The sequence below is a fragment of the Hylobates moloch genome, unplaced genomic scaffold (assembly GCF_009828535.3).
Source record: "Hylobates moloch isolate HMO894 unplaced genomic scaffold, HMol_V3 SCAFFOLD_4, whole genome shotgun sequence".
Lineage (NCBI taxonomy): Eukaryota > Metazoa > Chordata > Mammalia > Primates > Hylobatidae > Hylobates > Hylobates moloch.
The window spans coordinates 32,749,094-32,776,784 of NW_026652279.1; the positions used below are offsets into that span (position 1 = coordinate 32,749,094).

General features: G+C 48.2%; 1 protein-coding gene across 1 annotated transcript; it reads right to left on the reverse strand.

The window, feature by feature from the left end:
- Nucleotides 1-27,691, reverse strand: COPG1 (COPI coat complex subunit gamma 1). The gene is made up of 24 exons (XM_032149841.2): nucleotides 27,528-27,691; nucleotides 26,542-26,594; nucleotides 25,696-25,776; nucleotides 25,363-25,434; nucleotides 25,102-25,181; nucleotides 23,312-23,387; nucleotides 22,975-23,067; nucleotides 21,907-21,993; nucleotides 20,140-20,297; nucleotides 19,907-20,040; nucleotides 17,976-18,043; nucleotides 17,570-17,758; nucleotides 13,751-13,846; nucleotides 11,961-12,204; nucleotides 10,621-10,696; nucleotides 9,683-9,786; nucleotides 9,103-9,228; nucleotides 8,723-8,791; nucleotides 5,821-5,963; nucleotides 5,315-5,486; nucleotides 4,831-4,928; nucleotides 2,766-2,904; nucleotides 2,452-2,550; nucleotides 1-478 (listed from the first exon to the last, which is right to left on the reverse strand). The coding sequence occupies exons 1-24, from the start codon at nucleotides 27,562-27,564 to the stop codon at nucleotides 348-350; spliced, it is 2,625 nt and encodes an 874-aa protein (XP_032005732.1). The 5' UTR covers nucleotides 27,565-27,691; the 3' UTR covers nucleotides 1-347.

Consider the following 27,691-nt stretch of genomic DNA (forward strand, 5'->3'; position numbering starts at 1 on the left):
TTCAATAAATACATGCTGATTTATTACAGGGGTAAGATGGTTTCTTGGGGGATAGATTCAAGAGGAGTTGAGAATGCTTTATTCATTTACAATGTCCCTTTCCTGGAAGGGAGGATAGCAAGATTTAGGACAAGCTAAAATCATCCCCTATTTAAAAAAAAAAAAAAAAGTCACCCGCAAGTAGTCCCGGGTGGGAGGTGGGGGCAGAATAAAAAAAAAAATCTGCAATGATTCCTAATTGTTTTTCAATGCAGAAGCTTGGGAAGGGGTTTCCGCCAGTTTCATGAGGAAGGCACAACTTCCAGGTAGTGTTGGGGAAGGGATAAGGTCCTATGCAGGCTGGCCCCTTATCCCACAGATGCCAAGATGATGTCTACTGGCAACTCCTCCAAACTTCTGGCTGTCACCTGCATTGTCACTGTGTCCAAAAGCAGCAGCCGGGAGCGCACCAGGATGTCATGACCACCCCGGAACACACCTAGAAGGGAAGAGAGAAGTACAGGTATATACAGCAGAAGGGACTGTACAGGACAGGCTAGGATGGCATTTGCAGCAACCCATCAAGGCAGCTCTGGTGTAGTGAAACGGGCAGGAGAGCTGGGCTGAAATCCCCGAGTGAGGGATTTCACTGTGAAAGTCACTGTCTCTCGGCCGGGCGCGGTGGCTCACGCTTGTAATTCCAGCACTTTGGGAGGCTGAGGTGGGCGGATCACGAGGTCAGGAGTTCGAGACCAGCCTGGCCAACACAGTGAAACCCCATCTCTACTAAAAATACAAAAATTAGCTGGGCATGGTGGTGGGCGCCTGTAATCCCAGCTACTCGGGAGGCTGAAGCAGGAGAATCACTTGAACCCGGGAGGCGGAGGTTGCAGTGAGCAGAGATTGTGCCACTGCATGCCAGCCTGGGTGACAGAGCTAGATTCCGTCTCAAAAAAAAAAAAAAAAAAAAAGAAAGTCACTGTCTCTCAGGACTTCAGTATCCTCAACTACAAAGCAGCGGGGATGATAATACCATATTTCAGGCTTCTGCTAAGTTCAAATGAATTGATGGACATAAAAGGCTTATATCTCATGTCACAGAGGCTCTCGCACATTGACTGAATCTGAGAGCACAAATGAAGGGGACAGCCCCACCACGAGAAAACCACAGGGCAGGTGTCTGCAAGACCCAGGGGACTGGGTTGTTTCAATGTGCTACAAACTGTCAGCTGTAGGCAGGGTACTGAAGCAGAGCCTCCTTTCAACCCTGTTTATAAACACTCAGCCAAAAAAAATCATCCCATTTCCTTTTGTTAACTGTTTTAGGTATGATAATTGTCCTTTAAAAAAGGGAAGGGGTCATTCTCTCTTAAAGAAACATACAGATACAGAAGGATTTACATATAAAATGCTATTTCTGGAGTTTGCTAGTAAATAATCTGGGAAGGAGAATGAGTGTGGGTACACTCAGCCAACTCTAGAAAATAAGACAAAGGATATGAAGACAATGATCAGAAAAGGAAATACAAATGCCTCAACATTTGAGAAGATACTTAACTTCATTGAAAATACAAAAACTACACTAACATATCATTGTCCACACAGACTGGCAAAGATCATAAAGTGTGGTAACATATTATGTTGTCCACAGTGTAGGAAGAAAGGTATACAATTCCATGGAAGGCAACTTGGAGTTATTTATCAAGATGAGAAACACAAATCACTTTGACCTGGTGATGCCTTGGAAAATTTATCCTACAGATATTCTCAGTGTACACATGCAAAGTAAACTGTGTGTGTACACGATTATTTACTGTAACATCTGTAATAGCAAGAGATTGAAATCAAACTAAATGTTCATCAGTAGTGGCTGTTCCATAGAATATGTGGTGCATCCACACAATGGAATACTAAGCAGCTATAAAAAAAAATGAGGATTCAGTATGGGATGAAAAAAGTTCTGGAGATGGATGGTGGTCAGTTTTACAATAGTGTGAATGTACTTAATGCCGCTGAACCATACACTTGAAAATGGTTGAAATGGTGAATTTTATGTATATTTTACCACAATTAAAAGAATGAGGAAGCTCTACATATTGACAGGGAAGATCTCTAAGATGCATTGTAAAGTGAAAAGCAAATTGGAGGACAATATATATACCATTTGTACATAAACATTTGAGTTAAAAAAAGGAAATGCGTTCCTATTAGCTTTTATAGCCATAAAATAACTGCAAGGTTATACAAGCATTGTTTGTAATAGTAACACTGGTCACTTCTTAGAAGGGAATCTGAATGGCTTGCAGCCAAGGTAGGGAGGAAACATTTCGCTGCAGATTATTTTATACTTTGTGAATTTTAAATGCTGTGAATTTTGACTCCCCATATTTACAGTGGAGTCCTTAGCCCAGGATCCAGTGGCATCCAGGCTGTAAGCTATCCAAGCCCTCCCCATCTAGAAATGCCACTTACCAGCCAGGAGCAACGTGTGAGTGTTCTTGTTATCCGGCACTTTGTCTGACCTCTCACAAGGGTGCATTCCCAAGAACTTCACAATATTACCCACAGCCTCTGTAGTGAGAAATCCCTATTGTTAAGCCATCTTGTCTGCCCTTTGTGCCACCACCACTCCCCCATGTTCTGAAGGGCTTTTAATGAAGTGGCATTTGATATATGTGCTCCAGACATGGCCCTGGATCCTTAGAGAGAAAAGGGATGAGCACTTCAACAGTAGCCAAAGATCTTGAACAGCAAGTAGGCCAGAAATGGCATTCCCAGGATTTTACCTTCAAGTGTCTTGATGGTAGACAAGGTGAACGTTTCCTCCTTCTCAAATTCATCCCCTACCTCATCCCAGGCTGCTTCGAAGTTCAGTTTCATGACCTTTTGAATGTGATCAGCTACAGTAACTTCCAGATCTTCCAGCTGGAGAGATGGAGGTAGAAATCAGGCACCCATCCACCCACCTATGGGCCTCTGCTCTGAACTCATCCACACATCCCTTCCTGCAACTCTTTCCACAGGTGCTTGCTTGGCACTGAGGACTGTGCTAGACTCTGGGGACACAGAGCAACTTGACCAGGTACCTATCCTTGAGGTGCCCAAAGGCAAGTGGTGTCCCTTCAATAGAAAATGCCCTAATCCCAAGTACCAATCTACTAATTCATCCTAGAGCTGCCTGCCCTGAGATCACGTCTCTTCTAAGCCTGCCTAGTGTCAGTGCTTCCAGGACCTGGCATGCAGGGAATTACATAGCATTCTCAGAGGTCTGCTTCCTATGCCTCAGTCCTAGGGGACAATGAGCTCTTCAAGAGCAGCAGCTGTTTCTAGTTCAGCAGAAACTAGCAGAAACCTCCTATCCCAGCTATGTCCTCTGGATTTGACAGATCCTGAATCTCTATCTCCATTTCAGCTGTGTCTTCCCTGAACTTGACACATAATACTCCCACTGAGTCTACATGAAGGTTCCCCATTCATTCTCCCATCAGATTTTCACTGAGGCCCTACTCCTGTGGATGTTTACACTGTATATAAATACAACTTAGACCCAGCTCTCTTTTTTTTTTTTTCCTTCATCTCTGGATGGGCTCAAACAGACCCAGCTCTCTCAAGGAGCTCACTTGGTCTTAGAGCAGCTCCTGCCTTGGGGTCATTTCTGGCTCAAGGAAGGTCCATCCATCCTCAACTGTGACTCTAGGATGACACAATGGCGAATGTCAGTTGTATTCCACCGTGACTATCCCTCTAGTCAGGAGGAGTTCTAACAATCCCCATCCACAGGCTGAGCATAATGGTCTGCACTCAGATGGCCCTGAGCCACTGCCCCAAAGTCAGACCTCAGAAGGATCCTGTACTTAGTTCCATCGAGCTAAGATAGGAGAATTTAGAAGGGCTATTCCAGTGCATGAAAGGACTGCCCAGCACAGCAAACAGGTCAAATTTATCCAGAAAGCATTTGACAAGAGGAATCAAAATGTCTTAAAATCATGCTTACCCTTTGACCCAATTATTTTCCTTCTAGGAATCTATCCTAAAGAAATAATCTAAAATGCAGATAAAAATTTGTATCTAAAGGGATATTTAATGCAGCATTATAAATAGTGAAAATATGGAAACCCAAATGCTCAACATTAAAGGAGTGAAAGGTCAATCAAGTTTTGACATAGTATATAACAGTATTTTAAATCCACTAAAAAAATTGTGTTTATAAAGTACTTGTAATGACACTGGAAAATACACTATGGTTTTTAAAATAGCAAGGTCTACACTGTAAGAATGATTTCAATTATACCACTGCCCCCCAAAAATAACTCTAAGGATTATGAGTAATGTTTTCCTGTTGTTCATACTTTGTTTTGAATTTTGTTTTTGTATTTCCCAAGTTTTCTTCTTACACATGAACATGTATTTCCGTAAGTTTAAAAAGTTATTTTAGGCCGGGCGCGGTGGCTCACGCCTGTAATCCCAACACTTTGGGAGGCCAAGGTAGGTGGATCACCTGAGGTGAGGAGTTCGCCACCAGCCTAGCCAACATAGTGAAACCCTGTCTCTACTAAAAATACAAAAAATTAGGCAGGCATGGTGGCGGGCGCCTGTGATCCCAGCTACTTGGGAGGCTGAGGCAAGAGAATCGCTTGGACCTGGGAGATAGAGGTTGCAGTGAGCCGAGATCGCGCCACTGCACTCCAGCCTGGGTAACGAGAGAAACTTCATCTCAAAAAATAAAAATAAAAAAATAACATTTTAAAGAGCTAAAAAGCCAAAAACAGCTCCAGTCTCACTGTCAGTTCTTGAAGGGAGTTGCTTTGCAGCCTCAGCACAAAACTGAGCTTCCTGACACCAGGCTCTTACCACATACTCATCCTCATAGCCTTCGTCATCGGTCTCCCCAGTGGTGGGATCACAGTCCTTGACGGTGAACTTCATCATGCAGCTGAATGTGCAGGCCACTGTGGGGAAGAGAGGCTGGGTAGTTAGGATGTCCCCAGCCTGCAAGGGATGGGCTTCTCCTGCAGGGGACAAGCAGGCAGGGGTCACAGCCTGCTTTCTAGGCCCCTGCTATGTTATTAGTAGGAGCAACAAGCCATCCAATCCCACAAAGCTGGACAGAGGGTGCCACCTTGTAGGACAGGAAAGTCATGAGTTCTAGTGAGATCCTGTCTCTTTAAAAAAATTTTTTTAAAGAAGAGCACTTGGGACTCAGCTGTTCTTCTTGGGACTGAAATCAAGGAGCTGAAGCTCTAATAGAAGGCAAACAGCTGGTGCCCAGCCGCCCACCTCCTCCTGATCCCATGGACTCCCACGAGGATAGGGTGGTATCTGGAGAGGGGCTCACCAGCTGTGGGGTCTTCTTTGGGCAGTGCCACCAGTGTGTAGCAGGTCCCAGGCTGGTTGTAGGGCAGGCTCCGGGCAGGCACGTAACAGAGCACCTCATAGGCCTCAGTGGGCTCCATCTGCACTGTGACATTCTCCAAGGTCTGGTCATTGAGTGTATTTGTGCAGTCAAACTGAACAGGGAAGAGAGGGGAGCTTAAACATTGCACTAGGTCTGAGCCATGCTGCAGAGGAAGAGCCAGGAGGTCCCACCTCTTTCCTGTTGACCAAGGTGATTCCCATCCCAGTCCCCCTGCCCCAGGCTCCCTGTCTCCATGCTGACAATCAGGAGCCACGGAGGTCCTGAGTCAAGAGATATGAGAGACAGACCTGTTGGGGACAGATTCTGTCATCAAGTTGGGCTCCCAACCAATGCAGTGTGGGGACCCATGACCCTACAGGACCTGCCAGACCTGGGACAACTCCCTGGGCGCATGCCCCAGCAGGGCCTCAGCCCACCTTGCTCACCTGAAAAACCATGTGGTTGGTGAAGGTGTGTTTGGTGCAGCGGATGACATACTCCGTCTCTGACTCAGTGAGGGCCACGGGCTCAGGCGAGGACTTGAAGAGGGGCCCAAGACCCCGGAACTCTGGCACCGCCGCCAACTGCTCTGAAATCCACAGGCCACATTCACTCAGCTTCTCGATCCTCAGACCAACTTGTTGATGGTTTCTAATAAATTCCCATGACCATTCTCAAGGTGTTCCACCCTACCTTAGATGGATAGATATGTTTACCTAACTGGCTACTCATTATTTCCTGAATATATCCATGCATTTTCTCATCTCCCTGACTTTGCTCATGTGGCACAACCCCCCACAAATACTCTCCCCATCTCTGTACCATGAAAGACCTCAGAAGCAAAAAACTGATATGAGACCACAAAATCCTAGACCTAATTGGAGATTCCCCCAGCTATAGAAGCTTAGCAAGGATTTCCACCCCCTACCCCAGCAAGGGTTCTTAAAGGAAGGTGACAATTAGGAAAATAAGATCGATACTGCTATAGCTACAAAATCAGACAAAGTAACAAACTGGTCCTATATATTTATCAGTTAAGACAAATGGCCAATAAAGAGATATTTCAGAATGAGAGTGTTGCAGAAAACCCAACTTAGAATAGTCTGTGTCTGGTAAGACCTATTCCTACACCCTATGGCCAGGTTCAAGCACTGGATACAAGCATAGGCCCATGGGACCCCACCCTGGCTGGTCCTGGCATTCCTTGCAGACTAAAGGGAATAACCCAAGTGAATGAGGCATCTGGCAGATGTGTGCACATGGTGTCCACCTATAATGGCTAAAGCTGCCACTCTTGTACCTATTCTATGGCAGGATTCCTCGCACTAGGACCATGGATCACCTGTATCAGAATTACTAGGAGTTGGTGGTGGAGCTTGCTAAAAACTCAGACTCCATCCCATATCTACTACATCAGAATCTCTGGTTTCAGGATCAAGGAATTTGCATTTCTAACATGTTTCCTCAGATTATTCCAATATATACTGATATTTAAAGACCACTGCTCTAAGATTTTCAACTTGTCTTCCCAATTAATTGAACTCCATGAGAACAGGAATTGTGCTTTGAGGCCATGGATCTGATATTTTTCCCTTTACTTAGAAGGTACTCAATTCACGTTTGAGACATAGAGAAAGGTAGGCCTTCTTTTTATTATTTTGCTTTTTTCCTCCACAAAAAGTCAGCCTATGTGACCACTTCAGCCCTCTGCAGCCTGAAGACTGAATCTAATGAATACGCAGGCAATAAAAAGCCCAGAACAATCCAGGCTAGATATCAGGAGGAACTTTTGGGCCACCATGACCATCAACCACTAGAGTGCTTTTCTATTGATATTTATTTTCTTGGGAGTCAGAGTTTTGGGCCTGATACTTACTACCTGGGGGATTCTGTTGGTAGGGTTTCAGACTCTTCATCAATAAAACTGATACAATTATCTTGATCACAGCGTTGTTGTAAAGACAAATGAGGCAATAAATGTCAAGATCTAGGAAAGTTCTTGGAACTGAACATGTATGTGATTAGTAAATGTGAGGCTTTTGGATGATTGTTTAAAAATGGAATTGTTACCCTTTAAGGGGCTTAGGATACTTCCTTGGAAGGTGTGGCAGAATAATGACACTAAGATGCCCACAAGCTAATTCCCAGAACCTGCAACTATGTTACCTTGCATGGTAAAAGGGACTTTGTAGATGTGATTAAATTAAGGATCTTGAGCTACGAGTTATCCTGGGTTATCCAGGGGGGGCCAGTGTAATCATAAGGGCCCTTATAGGGCAGAAGGTCAGAGTAGAGAGATTTGAAAAGGCCAGGAGTGTGGCCTCTTCAAATCACTCTACTCTGACCTTCTGCCCTAGAAGGGCCCTTAAAGACAGTGGAAGGGGCCACGAGCCAAGGATACAGGCCACTTCTAGTAGCTGGAAAAGGGGGCAATATCTGGAGCCTCCTGAAAGAACTCAGCACTGCTAACAAATGAAACCCACTTTGGACTTCTGACGACAGAGCTATAAGGTTATAAATATGTTAAGCCACTACGTGTGTGGTAACGTGTTACAGCAGCAATAGAAAACTGATACAAATGAAAAGTTTCATGTTATAGTGATCCCAATTAGCTCAGGATCCATGCTATATTGATAGAAGACATGATTCTGGATGGAATGGGGAAGGGGGGATTTCATTTAATTCAACATTGATTGGGAGCCTACTGTGAGGAAGGAAGGCACTGGACTCAGTGCTGTGATAGACCCGGAAAATAAAAGACAGAACATGTGAAGAACTATTTAGCACAGAGGACTGTTTAAGAGAAGACAGAAGAGCTAGGATGGAAGTGAGGGCCCATGAAGGAAGAGGGGTCTATGCTTTTATCCACTGAATTCAGTGGATAAAACAATCTGCAATTAGACACACAGCCTCTCCCCTTAAAAATGCAACACCAGAGGATAGATGGATACCTGAAGAAAACCTTACAAGACAATGTGGACAGAACACACGTGGAACCTGACAAAAAGTACCAGTGTCTTTGAACCCCAGCACTGCTCTCTCAGACATTTTGAAATGGCCTGGGCTCCAGGGACCCGAGCCCTCCAAATTGAGGCGCAGTAGCAGCACTGAGCCAGTTTGATCTGGATCTTAATTCCAGCCCCTCCTACCACTTTCTCTCTCTGAACTTCCAATTCCTCAGATATTGAAGGAACCTAACAACCACCACCTGAGGGTCAAATGTGATAGGTCTAAAGCATCTCAAGGGCCTAGCACTCAGGAGAGACCAATAAATGACAGTTCTTACTCTTGATCCCCCCGAGGAAACTGAGCCCAGGTCCCAAGCACCCCTCAACCACTGTGACTCACCCTGGAAGATCTCCTGCCTGGTAGCTGCCACTTTCTCAGGCTGTTTGACTGCTGTGATGGGGGTGCTTTCTGCAGGAGCAAATTATACACATGATGACCAACAGCTGGAGTCATGGGGCAGTGTGGTGGTGACCCCAGTGCTGTTACTCAGGGATTATAAATACTAACCCTCCTGAGAGTGGGAAGCACAAGACATGTGACAGAGCACACGTCTGTGTGTATGTGTGTCTCTATTTTCGGGAGCCAGAGGCGGAAAAGATCATTTCCTCCTCCCAGCATAACTCCCACCCATCCTAGTTAGGTTACTGGCTTTGCAGCCAATGCAGACCCTCCAACAGAGGCCTGGCCTTGATGGCCTCTGGGAGGAGTATAGATGTTACCTGTTCTCTGCTCTGCCATGGGCGCCGTGGCCAGGGGCACAGACTTGAGGTCAAAAGGTTTTTCTGATGGTTCTAGAGTGTACTGCTGCAGAGCCCTCTCCAGACCAGGGATGGACACAGTCAGACCTGCAGGTGAAGAGAGGTCACCATGCCTGGCAGATAGAGCAAAGCGTGCACCAGGGACCACCATGGAGGCCCTGGGGTCCCAAAGTTACAAGTCCTAAATGGTATGACCCTGAGAAAATCACTTTATTCTCTAAGCCTCTGGATTCTCAGACACATCCTCCCTTACAGGGTAGGTGTGGGGAATAAACATATATACAAAGTGACTTGTAAAGGGTAAAGTTCTGTAAAAATAAAGTTTTTATTAATGATGAGCATTTTAATTCACTGCACAATTTCCACCCAATTCAGGTGTGACCTGAATGACCACGGACCTCCTGAGGTCACCATGATGCCATGAGGTTGCCAGGCAAGTCCAGCCAAGAGCATCTTGCCTCTGATTTCCCCTGCCCAGGGAATGATGAGAACCACAGCTCCAGTAAGGTGCTGAGTCCAAGATAGCCAGGGAATGACTCACCATTTAGGATATAGCCTGCATTGAGGGCCTTCTGCTTCTGCTCCAGGACATTTAGGTAGAAGGTGGCTCGGTCCCTTACTTCATTGTCATCATCCATCACACACCTGCAGCCAGAACACAAGGTGGTCCTGACTGGGGCCCAGCAGGGATGGCAGGAGGGATCCTGCAGGGCTTCATTAGAGTTGAGTCCATAGGGATAACAAGTAGACTAGTGGTGGCCCCAGGCGGAGGGTGCAGGGAGTGAGGAGAGGACACACTCATGAACACTGAGTTCCGTTTGGGATGATGAAATGTTTTAAACTCAGGTTGCGGTGATGGCTCCATCACTCTGTGAATATGCTAAAACCCATCAAACTATACATCTTAAATGGGTAAATTGTATGGTATGTGAATTATATCTCAATAGAGCTATTTTTTTTGAGCTGGAGTCTCGCTCTGTCACCCAGGCTGGAGTGCAGTGGCATGATCTCGGCTCACTGCAAGCTCCGTCTCCCGGGTTCACATCATTCTCCTGCCTCAGCCTCCCAAGTAGCTGGGACTACAGGCGCCAGCCACCACACCTGGCTAATTTTTTGTAATTTTAGTAGAGACGGGGTTTCACCGTGTTAGCCAGGACAGTCTCAATCTCCTGACCTTGTGATCCCCCCGCCTCGGCCTCCCAAAGTGCTGGGATTACAGGCGGGAGCCACTATGCCCGGCCTCAATAGCTATTTTTTAAAAATGGACAAAATAATTCAAGTTACCAATTGTCACATCTGGTTGGTGCAATTTGCACAGCATTGTTTTTCATGCTTTTCTATGCTTTCTCTTTTTTTTCTACAATCAGTAGCTGTATAACTTTTCTCTCCCTTTTCAGTTAAAAAAATATAAAGACAAAGGAAAGCCGCTTGGGTCCAAGGGAACATTGTCCCCATTAGGGCCCCTGGGCCTACACTCACCTCTTCAGCAACACCAAGATACTGGGTAACATCTCTTCATTCTGGGCTCCAAACTTGGCCAGAGCACTCACAGCACCTGTGTTTAGGAAGCGAATGTGATTTACCCAATGCACCCTGACAACTCACTGTTTGCGCACTTCCAGCACTCAGAATGGGTCTTCAGGCAGAAGAGCCCCAGAGGCAAGAAGTCTCAAGCCAGGAGGCCCAAGTCACTACCAACACAGTGAGTGGCTTTGGGTGGATCTTGGCGCCATCCCAGGCCTCAACTTCCTTATCTATTTAATGGAGAAGGGAGCCAGATGGGATCAGTAGCTCCCATTCTAAGGTTCCAGGAGCTAATTTCAAATTAACCATGATGAGGTCACAGAAGTTGGCTATAATGTAAAGCTCCTCACCTTCCATATCCAAATGGCGTCAATTTGCAGTTAAGGCTCAGAATAATATAAATGAGAAAGGGAACAATTACTTAAATATCATTAATTGCTGAAAGAAGAAAATCTGTCCAGTGGAGGCATGAAAAGAAATTAAAAATAAAGAATAGGAAGGTTGCTCACTGAATTGTAAACTTTATATAAACGGGTGGATTTTATGGCATGTGAATTATATCTCAACAAAGCTTTTTTTTTTTTTTAAGCTAAACATCAACATATAGTGAAAGTTAAAAAAAAAAATCACTTAAGGCAAGGCACAGTGGCTCTGTAATCCCAGCACTTTCAGAGACTGAGGCAGGAGGATAGCTTGAGGCCAGGAGTTCATGACCAGCCTGGACAACATAGCAAGACCCAGTCTCAATTAAAAAAATATTTAAAAAAAAAAAAAAAAAAAACACAACAAATCATAGGGGTTAAGAACCATGGCCGAGCACGGTGGCTCACACCTGTAATCCCAGCACTTTCAGGAGGCCGAGGCGGGCAGATGATGAGGTCAAGAGATCGAGACCGTCCTGGCCAACATGGTGAAACCCCATCTCTACTAAAAATACAAAAATTAGCTGGGCATGATGGCACACATCTGTAGTCCCAGCTACTCACGAGGCTGAGGCAGGAGAATCGCTTGAACCCGGGAGGCGGAGGTTGCAGTGAGCTGAGATTGTGCCACTGCATTCCAGCCTGGTGACAGAGCAAGACTCCATCTCAAAACAAACAAACAAACAAAAAAAACAACAACAAAGAACCGTTCAACTAAATGACATGTAAGGTCCTGCCTACAATATTATGAAAAACAGCTTGTGCAGCAAGAACACTGAGTGCACAAATCCCACTGGAGGCTCAGGTCCCTTTGCTGGGACATTTATTCAACGGTAAGCTAAGTTTCCAAGTTCAGCCCTGGCTCAGACCTACCTGCCCGGACCTCCTCATGCTCCAAGACCACTCGGTTATAGATGAAGCGGATGTACTTTGAGGGGTTGGTGGTCTTGGGCCCCTCCTGGCCCAGGAGATGTAGAATACGGGTGGCCAGCACTGTGAACTCGCAGTCCTCGATGAACTCGCACAGATGTGACAGCCCTGTCTCCTTGCTCTCTGAGTTCTCTTCAATGATGCTGATGATGCAGTCCACGATAGCGCGCTTATACTCAAAGCCACCCTGCAGAGAGAAGCTGAGCTAAGCAAGGAGCCTGCTTTCTCCAGAAAAGAGTTGAAGACCTGAGCTGGACCAAGGACAGTTGTCCAAACACAGAACTTGGAGACAGGGTACTTGGTTCTCTGGGCCTCTATCACTCTTTCCTGTCAAACAAAAGGCTGGTCAGGCGCAGTGGCTCATACCTATAATCCCAGCACTTTGAGAGGCTGAGGTGGGCGGACCACTTGAGCTCAGGAGTTCGAAATCAGCCTGGGCATCATAGACAGACCCCCATCACTACAAAAAATAGAAAAATTAGTTGGGCATGGTTGTGCATGCCTATAATTCCAGCTGCTTGGGGGTCTGAGGTGAGACGATTGCTTGATCCCAGGAGGCTGAGGCTGCAGGGAGCCGTGATCACACCACCACACTCCAGCCTGGGTGACAGATCGAGGCCAGGCGCAGTGGCTCACGTCTGTAATCCCAGCACTTTGGGAGGCCAAGGTGGGTGGATCACCTGAGGTCAAGAGTTTGAGACCAGCCTGGCTAACATGGTAAAACCCCATCTCTACTAAATATAAAAAATCAGCTGGGCGTGGTGGTGGGCACCTGTAGTCCCAGCTACTCAGGAGGCTGAGGCAGGAGAATCGCTTGAACCCAGGAGGTGGAAGTTGCAGTGAGCCAAGACCGCGCCACTGCACTCCAGCCTGGGCAGCAGAATGAGACTCCTACTCAAAAGAAAAAAGAAAAAAAAACTGCTGTCATGCATACAGTGTCTCCAAAGTGCTAGGCCTGGCCAGGCATGATGGCTCACACCTGTAATCCCAGAACTTGGGTGGCTAAGGTGGGAAGATCACTTATAGCCAGGAGTTAGAGACCAGCCTGGGCAACCCAGCAAGATCCCATCTCTACTTAGAAAAAACAAACACAATCACCAAAGTGCTGGGCCCATTAGCTGACGACTCACTAAACATTAGTGCCCTTCTATAACATTCTTGGGAAATGCAAAGACACTCAAGGCAATGGCTCCTCTACTGCCTAGTCCATGGGCCACTCTGGGGCTGGGTGAAAGGGGTACCATGTATCTGAGGAACAAATCTACTCCATGAACATCTGCTATTGCTCCTAAGAATTAACCCGTTTTGTTGAGACATCCAAGAAAGGTGGCATAAGTGAATCAGTAATTCATGTCAGGAATAGAAACAGAACCAATGTCGTGTTATTAGCACCAGCTTCACAAGAAACTACCCCTAGAAGTCCTGGAATAATCCAGAATATTTCTGCACTGGAGTCCACCAGAAAAGAACATGCATTTTCCCATCTTCTGCACAAGCATCACCTCAGGACATCCAGTTTTTAAAGTCAGGCTGGTGAGTCATAGTTATTACTGTAATTACTAGCAACTGTATGTGTTTACATGTCCACAAGTTTAAAGGGTTGCAGGCACCATGAAAACCAGTTGGTTAACAGGCTAACATGAGCACACGCACAAAGCTGAGCATGGAGCCAGTGGTCAGGTCACTCCCTGCACCAGGAGACCTGGCATCCCCCGAATGCCCCTGACTCTTACCTCTTCCCGCAGCATGGTGAACAGGAAGTTCATAAGGACGGCATGTTTGCGAGGATATTTCTGACACAGGGCACTGATGGCCTGGACAACCACCACCTGAATGAAATACACATGCATGAGCAGCAGGCCCTGCCACCAAGATGGGGTGACTCAGTTCCCTGAGTGCCCACTGAGTCCTTCCTTAGGTAAGGCCAGGCCTTGGGTGTGACACAAGGGCAAGGAAACCAGAGGAACTCAACTCCATGCTTGAAGGGCACAATCCCTGAGCCCACCCAAGGCAGTGCCAACAGCCCCAATGTCAGACTCTCAGACTCTGGGTCCCCCAAATTCTGCTCTTCTACTCAGGCTTCTTAAGTCTCTGAGTTCCCTCCACCCAACCTGTCCTGCTTCTCTCCCTACTGCCGGCTCCCACTGATGGTTCCCACCCATCATCTCCTCTGGCTCCTCTTTGGTTAAGCCTGTCTCTGGGGTATTCTGTCCTTGGCCGCTTCTCTTCTCACAGTCTGTTGAGCAATCTTATCCCCTCCTATGGCTTTAACCACCTCTTATATGCCACTGACTCCCAATATTTATCTCCTGTCTGAGCTCAAGACCTGCCATTTCCAAATACCTGCCAGACAACGCCACCTGGTGCCCACAGCACTTCAAACTCCACATGTCTGCAACCACAAACATCTCCATCTCCTTCCCCTTCCCTCATCCAATACCCCATCTTTTCCTCCTCCTGCAAACTAGTCAAGATCACCACTGTCAGCTAAAAGTAGAAAATGGCATCATCTCTGTTGACATCCACCCCTCAACCCTCACACCAACCCTGCCAATAGGCGTTATTCCTCAAAAAGCTCTTGCACTGTCCCTCTTCCTCTCCTACTCCCGCCGGTTCAGGCACCATCCTCTCCTTCTGAATTACTCCAACAGTCTCTTTACCAGTCACCCCTCCACTCTGCTCCGGAAGGACGTTTTTGGTTTTTTTTTTTTTGAGATGGAGTCTCGCTCTGTCTGGAGTGCAGTGGCATGATCTCGGCTTACTGCAACCTCCACCTCCTGGCCAGGTCAAGCAACTCTCCTACCTCAGCCTCCAGAGTAGCTGGGACTACAGGTGTGAGCCACTACGCCAGCTAATTTTTTTTTTTTTTTTAAAACGGAGTCTCGCTCTGTCGCCCAGGCTGGAGTGCAGAGGCGAAATCTCGGCTCACTGCAAGCTCCGCCTCCCGGGTTCACGCCATTCTCCTGCCTCAGCCTCCCGAGTAGTGGGACCACAGGCGCCTGCCACCACACCTGGCTAATTTTTTTTTGTATTTTTAGTAGAGACGGGGTTTCACCAAGTTAGACCAGGATGGTCTCGATCTCCTGACCTTGTGATCCGCCCACCTCGGCCTCCCAAAGTGCTGGGATTACAGGCGTGAGTCATAGAGCCTGGCCTATGCCAGCTAATTTTTGTATTATTTTAGTAGAGACAGGGTTCCACCATGTTGGCCAGGCTGATCTCAAACTGCTGATCTCAAGTGATCTGCCAACCTCAGCCTCCCAAAGAGCTGTGATTACAGGCATAAGCCACTGCGCCCAGCCAATTTTTTTTTTTTTTTTTTTTTTGAGACAAGGTCTCACTCTGTCACCCAGGCTGGAGTACAGTGGCATGATCATGGCTCACTGCAGCCTCGAACTCCTGGGCTCAAGTGATCCTCACAACTCAGCCTCCCGGGTAGCTGAGACTACAGGTGCGCATCACCACACATGGCTAATTTTTAAAAAAAATTTTTTTTAGGTCGAGTGCGGTGGCTTACGTCTGTAATCCCAGCACTTTGGAAGGCCAAGGCGGGTGGATCACGAGGTCAGGAGATTGAGACCATCCTAGCTAACATGGTGAAACCCCATCTCTACTAAAAAATACAAAAAAATTAGCGCGGTTGGCCGGGCGTGGTGGCTCATGCTTGTAATCCCAGCACTTTGGGAGGCCGAGGCGGGCGGATCACGAGGTCAGGAGATTGAGACCACGGTGAAACCCGGTCTCTACTAAAAAATACAAAAAATTAGCCGGGTGTGGTGGCGGGCGCCTGTAGTCCCAGCTACTCGGAGAGGCTGAGGCAGGAGAATGGAGTGAACCCGGGAGGCGAAGCTTGCAATGAGCCGAGATTGTGCCACTGCACTCCAGCCTGGGCGACAGAGCGAGACTCCGTCTCAAAAAAAAAAAAAAAAAAAAAATTAGCAGGGCATGGTGGCGGGCACCTGTAGTCTCAGCTACTCGGGAGGCTGAGGCAGGAGAATGGCGTGAACCTGGGAGGCAGAGCTTGCAGTGAGCTGAGGTCACACCACTGCACTCCACCCTGGGCAACAGAGTGAGACTCCAAGTCAAAAAAAAAAAAAAAAAAAAAAATTTGTAGAGATGAGGTCTTGCTACGTTGCCCAGACTGGTCTCAAAATTCAGGCCTCAAGTGATCCTCCCTCCTTGGCCTCCCAAAGCACTGACATTACAAGCATGAGCCACCGTGCCCAGCCCCAGAAGGATCTAATATGCAAATCTCACTGTGTCATTTCAGCCTACAAAGCATTCTTGTAACCCACAGGCAGAGAAGACTGCTGCCTACTTTGTATAATCCACAATATAGAATTACCACAATATATTATTCATATTATTGTCTGCTCCGATTAAAACTCTCCGATGACATACTACGTTGTTCTATCAATTAACAACTGTGAAATAAAAGAAATACAGAAATTGAGAACAAATTAATGGCTGCCAGGGGTTAGGGATAGAGAGGTGGGAATGGGTGTGGCTATGAAGAGGTAACGTGAGAGTCTTGTGGAGATGGATAGTTGAGTGTCTTCACTGTGGTGGCAATTCTGAAAGTCTCCATGTGGCGGCTTGCATAGAACTTCACATATATACACACAGGAGTTGCCTGTGTAGCTGGTGAAATCTGAATGAGCTCTATGGGTCGTGCCAGTGTCACTTTCCTGGTTGACATTGTCCTGTGCTAGTGTAGGATGCTGGCACTGTAGGAGAGGGTTGATGGAGGGGTGCATAGGACTTTTCAGTATATTTCTTTGTAACTTCCTATGAATTATTTCAAAATATAAGCTCAAAAAATACTCACATCCTTCCTCCTGCCCCAAAAGAACACCTTTCCAATGTCTTCCCTGCAATTAAAACTCTTTACCTGACCATGGGCCTTACATGATTGAGCCTGTCTATTCTGACTTTGTCACCTGCACTGGCCCCACAGCTCTTCCGCCCACTAGCCTTTTCTCTCCTTGACTTGCTCCTGCCTTTCCTCCCGGTTCTTTGCACCGATTCAGGTTTGAGCTCAAACGTCACCCTCCAGAACGGCCTTCCCAGACCATGCTCCTCCTAGGATCATCCCTGCTGTATTTCTATACTCTTGACTGCAGTACCCATGCCTGAGATGATCTTGTCTACTCCTTTCTTTACCTGTTTACTGTTCCTCTCCCATCCCTGGAAAGGAAGCTCCAGGAGGGCAGGCACCTGCCTTGTTCACTGCTATGTTCCCCTCTTGTCACTCTACATAGCAGACAGCAAGTGCTCAAGAAATACTTGGACAACAAATCAATGAACCCTTAACTGGCCTGGAAACTACTGTTCTTTCAGTACAAGGGGACGATATCGATGGAGGCCTGGAGGCAGGACTACACACATTTCTCTGAAGGCCAAGCCTCTGCAGAGCAATATGCTGGCCTCCTCCGAGTCCTAAAGGCTGACCAGCCCCTCAGGTCAGTCCTGGAAGGAAGGCTGTGGCCACAGAGAGCAGGGTCAGAGCTCCTTCCCCTGGGGGCCATGGGTGTCCTGGGGGTAGCAGGTACCTTGAATTCATCTGAGATCTCTGACATGAAGGAGGAGATCTGCTTCATGAGGCGGTCAATGCTGCTCTCGCTGCCCGTCTTAAGGAGGGTGGTGATGGCCAGCGTGGCAATACTGCGGTTTGAATCTGTGACCAGGTTCTCCAGATCCAGATTACAAGCTGTCACAGCTGACGGATGCTTCATGGCAACCTGTTTTGGGAGGACAGTGACAGAGAGGGCAGGACCCAATGCTGTCACTACATTTGATGGTTTGGCCCAGTCATTAGTCCTTTAGATGAGATCATCTCACCATCCAGAAGAAAGTAACTGTGACCAGGGCTATTATCCTTCCCAGCCAGGTCAGAGGCGAGGACACACCTCCAGTTTGATCAGACAGCTTCCTCCAAACCCCAACCTGGACTCTTACCTTATTGAGGGTACGAACAGCAGCATAGCGGAGAGCAGCCTTGGGTGAGCTGCAGAAAAGCTGGAGCACTGTGGGGAGATGGATGCCACATGTCAAGTTGCCTTCACTGCTGGGCAGCTGGGAAAACCAGGGGCAGCTGTTCTGACTCAAACCCTCTGCTCAGCTCATTTCCCTGCTGACACCCCCATCCCAACCCAAGACAGAGAGCTCCCCTCACCCTGTGCACCTGAGCCATGGACAGAGGCCATAATGTCTGTGAGCGCCCAGGGGTTCCCGTGAGGGCTGTTATTCACTGGGCATCTGCTGTGTGCCAGGTGCTGTGCTATACAGTGGACATGCCTCACTTCTATAGCTTGTAGCCACCACTAGCTCACTTTACAGATAACGAGACTGAGGCACAAAGGGGAAAGCAAACAAACTTTAGGTTGGCAGCCAGTAAGTGGCAGAACCAACATTAAATTCCAAGACTGCCTGCACCTACAGCCTGAGCCCTTAACCTCTGTGAAGTAACATTCCACTCCTCTCTCCTATTGTGTCTACAGGATCCAACAGAACTTCCCCCTCGGCACTAAGTGCCGAAGAACAAAGTCCTCTCTTAAACAAATGGTTTATTTCCTTTAACTACATGAGACCCATTCGGGTACCACATCCCTCCCTTGCCCTGGCTGCCAGGAAGCCTAGAGCTAAATTTGGCACTCAATCATAGGAGCAAAGATGACTACTGTTTTCTGGAATATCTATGTTCCTTTCTTCATAACTTGGCTTTTATTCTCTAATACTTAAAAAAAAATTTTTTCTTAATGCTTATTTTGAAGAGCCTAATTTATTTACGTCTTTCATTATTCTGGAAATATGGTGGATATAATAAGAATGAATGAATACCCAAATCAGTGAGTGAATTCATTAGTTCTTTTTTTCATTTCTTTTTTTTTTTTTTTGAGATAGAGTCTCCCTCCGTCGCCCAGGCTGGAGGGCAGTGGCGTGATCTCGGCTCACTGCAACCTCCTCCTCCCAGGTTCAAGCGATTCTCCTGCCTCAGCCTCCTGAGTAGCTGGGATTACAGACGCGCACCACCACGTCCAGCCAATTTTTGTATTTTTAGTAGAGATGGGGTTTCACCATGTTAGTCAGGCTGGCCTCGGACTCCAGACCTGGTGATCTACCTGCCTTGGCCTCCTAAAGTGCTGGGATTACAGGTGTGAGCCACCATGCCCAGCAGTTCATTCTTTCTTCATTTCTAAGGAGGAAGGCAGACTTCTCTCTCCAAACATGAACTCCATCTGTTTGCCTGACCAAGTTTACACTGTTATAGTAGAGAATAACAGAAAAACAGGAGGCCCAATCATTTCTCAAAACCTGCAAATCTAACTCTCCTGCCACAACATCTTTGCTTTCCATGGCCCTGTTCTAAAACACTCCCCATTTTCTTCCACTTTGAATCCAGGTTTCTCACCCTGAGCGCCTCTCCTTTTCTAGCCTCTCAACATACCCACTTTCCAGTACCAACTACTTTGCACCTCTTCACAGGCTTTCTCCTCCCTGACAGGGGGATTCCCACACCTAGAGAAGGGCCCTGCACAGGGGAGACACCAAAGACTCCAGGACTCAACTCCAGGACGCCAGTTTCATAGATCCTGGGTTCCTCCACCAGGCCTCCTCCTGTGGCCAGCCAACCAGACAGGCTCCAGAGTGGACCCAAGCCTTACCTCAGCCTCTTCAGCGGTCAGATGGAACAGCAGCCCACCCCCAAAACGTGATACAAGTGGGGACTCAGCATAGTGTCTGGGGCAGGTGCTTCCTAGGTACAGACTCCTTAACACCAGTGTGTGGCCTATTTGAGCACATTTTCTTTCTTTCCCCCAGCCCCTGACCCAGGCCTAGTTCCCGGCAAGCATAAACATGTGAGGCTGGGTGAAAGAATGCCCAGTGACCTGACACAGCCGGGGCCAGCTCTTTGGCACTGCAGCCTGGCAGATTGACGATGGCCGAGGCGGCTTCATACACCACCATCTCATGCTTGTTGCGCAAGCAGCTCTCGATGAAGTCAAACAGTGGGCTGTCACGGCTACAAAAGAACATAGGGTGGCAAGAAAACATTGGGGGTGGCCCAGCATGGTAGGATGAGTGAGGCATCATCTAGCTGGTGAGAGACGAGAGCCGTTACCTGCCATCCTCCTCTTCCAGCTGCTTGCTGGCCACCCGGATCATCATGCAGTAGGCAAAGGGAGACTTAAGGCCGTGCCGTGTGACCTTGCTGATCATCTTATTGACGGCCAGGCGGTCATTCTTACGCACATGGTACAGGAGCCCTAGTGCGTGGTACTATAGGACAGGAGACAGCAACAGAGTACAAATGTATGACTTTTGGGTATACTGGCCGTGTGGCACTGGGCGGGTCCTTCAGCCTTCTCATTTCTAAGATGGGCACAGTAGCAGCTACCACACAGAGTGGCTGTGACAACTGCCCCAGGTACTCTGTGTACACAGTCCTCCGCACAATGCTTCACAAACCACAGAAGTGTATCTGTGGTTCTTGTTCCCACCCCCACGTAGGCAAGAGCCCTAACAGGCAGCATAAATACAGATATGGAAGGGGACAACAAACAGCACAAAGATGAAAGCAATGTGGGAGACCTGGTGCTTTCAATCAGACAACGATAGAGAGAAGGCGGGAGGCAGACCCTGAGTAAGTCACTGTGTGGGACACCTTAGCCATGAAATCTTGCATTACCCACAACAACCCTGAAGGTAGACAGTTTTATCTTTGCTGACTTGCCCAAAGACTCCTGGCTGGTATTGACAAAGCAAGGTCTGGAGGGCCAGAAGTCCAGGGACTCCCTTTCTAAAGATGTGAAGTCTCATAGTTATTTCCTGTTCTCAATACTCTTTTTTGTTTCCTAAAGGAGTGACATTTGAGGGTGAAGATATGGCAGCTGTGGATGCCTTCTATGTGGGAAGCTTATCTGGCCCTCATAAGTGTTTTGTGGGGCCACAGCTGGCCCTGAAGACAAGAATCATGCAAAGGATGAGAAGACAGATGAGAGATGAAGGGAATACATAAATACACAGGGAGCGCCGACAGGCAGGCCCCAGATGGGTCACATGTTACATGCATGATCTCGGCTCATCCTTGCTGCTTTGTGAGGCAGTAACCTTCATTCGTATTTTTACAGACAAGGAAACCAAGACCCAGAGAGATAAAAGGAACGGCTGGCCTAGGTCAATGAGAAAGAGTAAAGTGGATGCAAGCCTCATCAAGATAATTCCACATGTTGGCCGTGCGCGATGGCTCACGCCTGTAATCCCAGCACTTTGGGAGGCCGAGAAGGGCGGATCACGAGGTCAGGAGATTGAGACCATCCTGGCTAACACGATGAAACCCCGTCTCTACTAAAAATACAAAAAATTGGCCAGGTGTGGTTGCAGGCGCCTGTAGTCCCAGCTACTCAGGAGAACGAGGCAGGAGAATGGCATGAAGCTGGGAGATGGAGCTTGCAGTGAGCCGAGATCCCGCCACTGCACTCCAGCCTGGGCAACAGAGCAAGACTCCGTCTCAAAAAAAAAAAAAAAAAGATAATTCCACACATCGTAACAAAGCCAGGTTGGCAAAGGCCTAAATTTAGGTGGCCCTCTGCCTGCCTTGGCCAAGTTTGCCACATCATATGCTCCAAAACAATACTCGGCTGGTGATCAAAATACTTGAATATCGGCACCAGCTGGTAAGCAGTCTGTAACCCAAGACCCCCAAGTGATACCCCGGATTCTCTATCCCAGGACCTCCCAATTCCTCCCATGATCCAATGACAAAAGGATTAAAGCCTGCTATGGCCAGGGGTCACAAGGATCTCGGTGGCAAGTGTCCATGCCAACTGGCCAGTGCCTTACCACCTGCCTGAGTGTTTTAAATATCACTCCCTTGCTCACATCTCACCTGGACCATGATGTTATCACTGGATGCCGCCTCCTGAGCCTCATTCACCCAGCGCTTGACCACATCAAAGCTGCACTTCAGCAGGTGCTGTGGGCAACAGGACACATTAAGGGGCAGGTAGGAAGTGTCCCCATCACACCTTCTGGGCCCAGTTCTTGTCTTCCCTCAGACACAGCTCAGGGGCTTGCCACTGTCCTGGTCCTCAGAGACCATGGACAAACTCAGGATGCTCCCACCCTCACTGTCCCTACCCAAGGCATGGGTCAATGCCATCTACCCACAACCCTCTTCAATCACCCCAGAGTTCCTTGGCTGTCTTCACTGAGAAGGGTGGGACTCTCAGGCTTACAGATACAGAAATACTTTATTTTGGCCGGGTGCGGTGGCTCACGCTTTGTAATCTCAGCACTTTGGGAGGCCAAGGCAGGTGATCACTTGAGGTCAGGAGTTCAAGACCAGCCTGGCCAACATGGTGAAACTACGTCTCTACCAAAAATACAAAAATTAGTCGGGCATGGTGGTACACACCTGCAATCCCAGCTACTCAGGCAGCTGAGGCATGTGAATCGCTTGAGACAGGGAGGCAGAGGTTGCAGTGAGCTGAGATCGAGCCACTGCACTCCAGCCTGGGCAACAGAGCGAGACTCTGTCTCAAAAAAAAAAAAGAAAGAGAGGCCAGGCGCAGTGGCTCAATCCTGCAATCCTAGCACTTTGGGAGGCCGAGGCGGATGGATCATGAGGTCCATAGTTCAAGACCAGCCTGGCCAAGATGATGAAACCCTGTCTCTACTAAAAACACAAAAATTAGCCGGGCACAGTGGCAGGCACCTGTAATCCCAGCTACTCGAGAGGCTGAGGCAGGAGAATCACTTGAACCCCGGTGGCAGAAGTTGCAGTGAGCCGAGATCGTGCCACTGCACTCCAGCCTGGGCGACAGTGAGACTCTGTCTCAATCAAAAAAAAAAAAAGAAAAGAAACACTTCTTTTTTTCCTACTGGAATGTGACTCTGAAAATTGTCTTCAATTTTCTACCCCACCCCCAGCAGGGCTCCAGCAGCAGCTACACACCAAGGAAGACACAAGGGCAGAGCTGGAGACACTGGGCACCTTGTCCACAATGGCTTGTTTCATGTAGCGCTCAATAGCCTGCAGCATGGTGCTCTGTGGGCAAAAGGAGCAGGGTGGAAGGAGATCCAGTCAGTCCTTGGTAGCTCTCAGGAGTGCAGGAATGGGGGCAGAGAGGAGTATGAGGAGGAAGTAAGCATTTCTCAGGTGCTACTGCACACCGCTTCCACCCCACATCACCTGGCTCAGTGAGACAGGGGACACCCCAAAGCATGCAAAAGATGATGCCGAGAGCCTCAATTGAGAGGCCAGGAAGCAGGGAGGAACAGGCATGACTCACATCGGTGATCTGGCAGAGGGCTCGCACAGCTGGGCCCCGGTAGTTGTCTTCTTTCCCAGTCATGTCTTTTGTTAGGCTGCAGGGAAGAAGGCATTGTCAGCATGCAGAGAGCCTGGGCCTGTTCACTCCTCTCCAGCTCCCATCACCACCCTTGCCCAGATTACTACACAAGCCTCCTAACCAGTGCTCTCCCTCTATTCTTGCCCCTCCAAGCCTAACTCCACACAGCTGCTGGAGGGAGTTTCATAAAACTCAAAACCAAACAGGTCATCCCCCTGCTTTTGCTAAAAAGTTTACATAGCTTCCTACTGCCAGTGACCTGAATGTAACTCCTTGAACTTCCCCAACTGGCTATGCTCACTCATCTCCAGCCTTTGCATGTGCTGTTTCCTCAGCCTGTAGCACTCCTCACCCCTCACCTCCACTCTGTCCTACTCTTTTTTTTTTTATTTCTTTTTCAGACAAAGTCTCACTTTGTCGCCCAGGCTGGAGTGCAGTGGGGTGTGGTCTTGGCTCATTTCAACCTCTACCTCCCGGGCTCAAGCTCTACTGCCTCAGCCTCCCCAGTAGCTGGGACTACAGGCACATGCCACCACACCCGGCTAATTTTTGTATTTTTAGTAGAGACGGGGTTTCACTATGTTGGCCAGGCTGGTCTTGAACTCCTGACTTTGTGATCCACCCGCCTCGGCCTCCCAAACTGCTGGGATTACAGGCGTGAGCCATCACGCCTGGCTATGGAGTCTCGTTCTGTCACCCAGGCTGGAGTGTAGTGGCACGATCTCAGCTCACTGCAACCTCCACCTCCCCAGTTCAAGCAATTCTCCTGCCTCAGCCTCCCCAGTAGCTGGGATTATAGGTGCGCGCCCCCACACCTGGCTAATTTTTGTATTTTTAGTAGAGACGGGGTTTCACCATGTTGGCCAGGATGGTCTCAAACTCCTGACCTCAGGTGATCCGCCCATCGCAGCCTGTGGATTACACTGTGGATACAGTGCTGGGATTACAGGCATGAGCCACTGCGCCTGGTCTGTCCTACTATTTCTTACTCATCCTTCAGGACTCCACTTGGATCATTCCACTAGGAGGACTTTCCTAATTCAAATGAAGCTGGATGCTCTTCTGGTCTGCTCTCCTGGTCTGCTCTCATAGCCCATAATACTTCCATGATGAACTATATTACACCCTACCTTAATGGCCTGATGCCTGGTTATTTCTCTGTAAATTCTGAGGCTACAGAGACCGTGTGTATCTTTTTTGCTGCTACATCCCCAGAGCTACACACAGGGACTGACAGACAATATTTTCTAACTGAACCCACAAATCAATGTATGACCCCCCCAACCTTAAACTGTGGCAGGAAGAAATAAGAGAACTGAGCCCCAGTTCTTAAGGGCAGTGATTACACTTTAGTCACATCTGTCCCTGAATCACTTAGCTTAAAGCAGACACCAGTCACTTAGTAAGCAGTATACCGCTTGTACTCTCTGTTTATTTTTCTTGTGTCCTCTCTTTATACTCAAGAAAGTCTTTGGGAAAGTTCTAAGCTGGTTTGGTTGACTAAGAGAAATCAAGAAAAGGAAGCATTTGTGTCCAAGTCAAGGCCAGATAATTAAAATAGAAACAGCACACCTGGAGGCTGCCATGGAGTGGGCAGCAATAACAGGGAAGCTGCCATGGGGTGGGCAGCTCGCAATATGCAACCAAGTCTCACTGTCTGGTACACACAAGAAAAAAATGGTCTGTCAATGGAACCTATCAGAAGAGCCACCCACAACCCCAAGACTTGCCTGCTGGTGACAATGATGACATCCTCTGCGATGCAAGACATCTCCTTGATGGTCAAGTAGCACATCCGACGGAGTGTGGGCTGGGAGATAGGTGGGAAAAGCCCTATCAGCCCAGGCTCACCAAGGACCAGAGTTGGGAGAAGATACCTCCTATCTCCACAAAGGCAGCCCACACTGACTGGTGGGGCCAGCTCTCTTTGGCCCTCCCACCACCTTGTTATGGCTGCCACCTCTCAAGGAAAGCTGGGTCGAGGCACTTACATCATTGGACTGAAAGAGCTTGGTCATGGCAAAGAAGGCCTCGGTCGCTTCCGTGGTCCCCAGGTGCTCCCCCTGTGTTAATCAAGAAAGAAGTCTCAGCTTGGGACAGAGGGTCAGACAGCAATTCCTGCAGGATCAGCCCACACCAGATCCCCAGACCCTAAAGAGGCTCAAGGGCAACATATGTGACTTGGATGCTGAGGGGACCCAGAGCTGAGCTGTTGTCTACAACCACACAGAGGCTGTCCAATAGCCTGAGAGTGATCATGATTTGTCCACTCCCCTCCAATCCCCCAGCACCATTCTCCCTACCCCCAAGCTTCACCCTGTTACCTGGTTTATGAGATAAAGAATCTTGGTGAGGATGTGGGCACATTTCCGAGGGTTGATGGGAGTTTCATTAAATACACGGGCCTAAGAAGTGACCAGAGATGTTACCTTCTAGCCTAGTTCATTTCCCTTCAAGTATATTCAATGTCTGAGAAGTCTCAGAGTAAATTGACTTGTCTAAACAGGGCTTTCTAGGTATGCAACAAGCTTATTTTTATAAGGAAAGGGTTTGTTTTTCTTTAATCAACTACTAATTATTCTTAGACTCTTGTGTAAATATTAGTCAGGGATGTGCTAACCTATTGACTAGCAGATACTTAGCAACCATCTGCTAACTGGAAACAGAAACAATGAACGACAACAATAAAGAAAGAAGTGGCTGGACGCAGTGGCTCACACCTGTAATCCCAGCACTTTGGGAGGCCGAGGCGGGTGGATCACCTGAGGTCAGGAGTTCGAGACCAGCCTGGCCAACATGGTGAAACCCTGTCTGTACTAAAAATACAAAAATTAGCCAGGCATGGTGGTGGGCACCTGTAATCTCAGCTACTCAGGAGGCTGAGGCAGCAGAATTGCTGGAACCCATGAGGTGGAGGTTGCAGCGAGCCAAGATCATGCCATTGCACTCTACCCCAGGCTGACAACAGCGAGACTCCATCTCAAAAAAAAAAAAAGAAAAAAAGAAGTAAGCATAACTAACTCTCTCCAGGAACAAAGTTTTCCTGTCTTCCAGGCACAAGTTTTCTCCCGTGTTGCTCTTTAAAACAACACTTTGAATGTGTTGGTATTTCAGTTGCATTGCTGGTGAATATTTATGATGGAAGCTAGACGGGAGCAAATGTTACTTGCCTCCTGGAGTACGGCACTCTTCTCAAGGTGCTGGAATGGGTTGGAGCCTCCACCTACAGTCAAGGACAATGGAGAAAGTAGGTTGTGACTCTGAACTTGAAAACTCTCCCAGACATAGGTAAAGGGAAGATGTCTCTTCCTAGTAAATCTAGTAAAGTTCAAACTCCTCAGGAATGGCAATCAAGCCTCTACAATCTGTCTAGGGATCCTACTAGTCTCCTGCAAGCAGGTGGGCTCCACTCTACCCCAAACCACTCACAATCTCCCAGCAGCCCTGGTACAGTCCTGTGCTTCTCATGGTGCCATGTCTTGTGTTCATTTATATAACTTGTAATTAACTAAGTCCCTATGTGCCAGGGACCACCATCTCGTTGTAACTAGTTCCTTCATAGCAGATGACACATTTGCAAATAATTACACGTGTTATTATCTGGTTGATGTCTGTCTCCCCCATCATGGGTGCAACCATTCTAATATTCCCAGCTCAGGCACTGAGTGTCCCACTTGCTCTGTTGCAGTATCCAGGACACCGTACAGTACCTGGCATACAGTAACTGCTCAATATACTTTGCTGAATCAATGAATGATGGGGTCAAAGTTCCCAGTCACAGGACGCTGGCTCCGCAGGTTACACCCCAGTTTGGCCAGCACCAACGTAGCCCCGGCGAATCCCAAGAGGTTGGACGAAGAAAGTAACAAGAGAACATTCGGCCTGGTCCCCTCCTTTGACAGATGGATAAATTGAGGCCGGGGGGGCAGTGTTTAACGCGTCCAAGGTCACCCACAAAATTGCAGTCCAAGCTTACAAGCGTGAGACAGCCGAGCATGCTCGGGCTCTCCAAGGCCTGCCACTGACTAGCTGTGGACCCTGGCACAAGCCCCTGCCCCTCACTGGGCCTCAGCCTCCGGGTCAGGACAGAGAACCAGAAGGAAGGCTCGGCGGGTGGGGGTCCGGCCTCCCTCAGACCCAGGCCTGGCCCCCTCACCTGACTCCTCATCCTTCTTGTCGAATTTCTTCAACATAGTGGAGTCGGTGGGGCGCAATGCAGCAACGCAATGCTCGACGGGCGCGGCACGGAGTAGCGGCGCGACAGTGGTTCTACAGGGACCACTTCCGGGCCCCGGCTGGCCACGTCGCCCTGCGCTCTGC

Coding starts and splice junctions, on each gene's coding strand:
- COPG1 (XM_032149841.2), bottom strand. CDS start 27,564: ATGTTGAAGAAATTCGACAAGAAGGATGAGGAGTCAG. Junction 25,182..25,362: donor AGCTCTTTCAGTCCAATGAT/GTAAGTGCCTCG, acceptor CCTATCTCCCAG/CCCACACTCCGTCGGATGTG. Junction 8,792..9,102: donor CATGGCAGAGCAGAGAACAG/GTAACATCTATA, acceptor TTGCTCCTGCAG/AAAGCACCCCCATCACAGCA.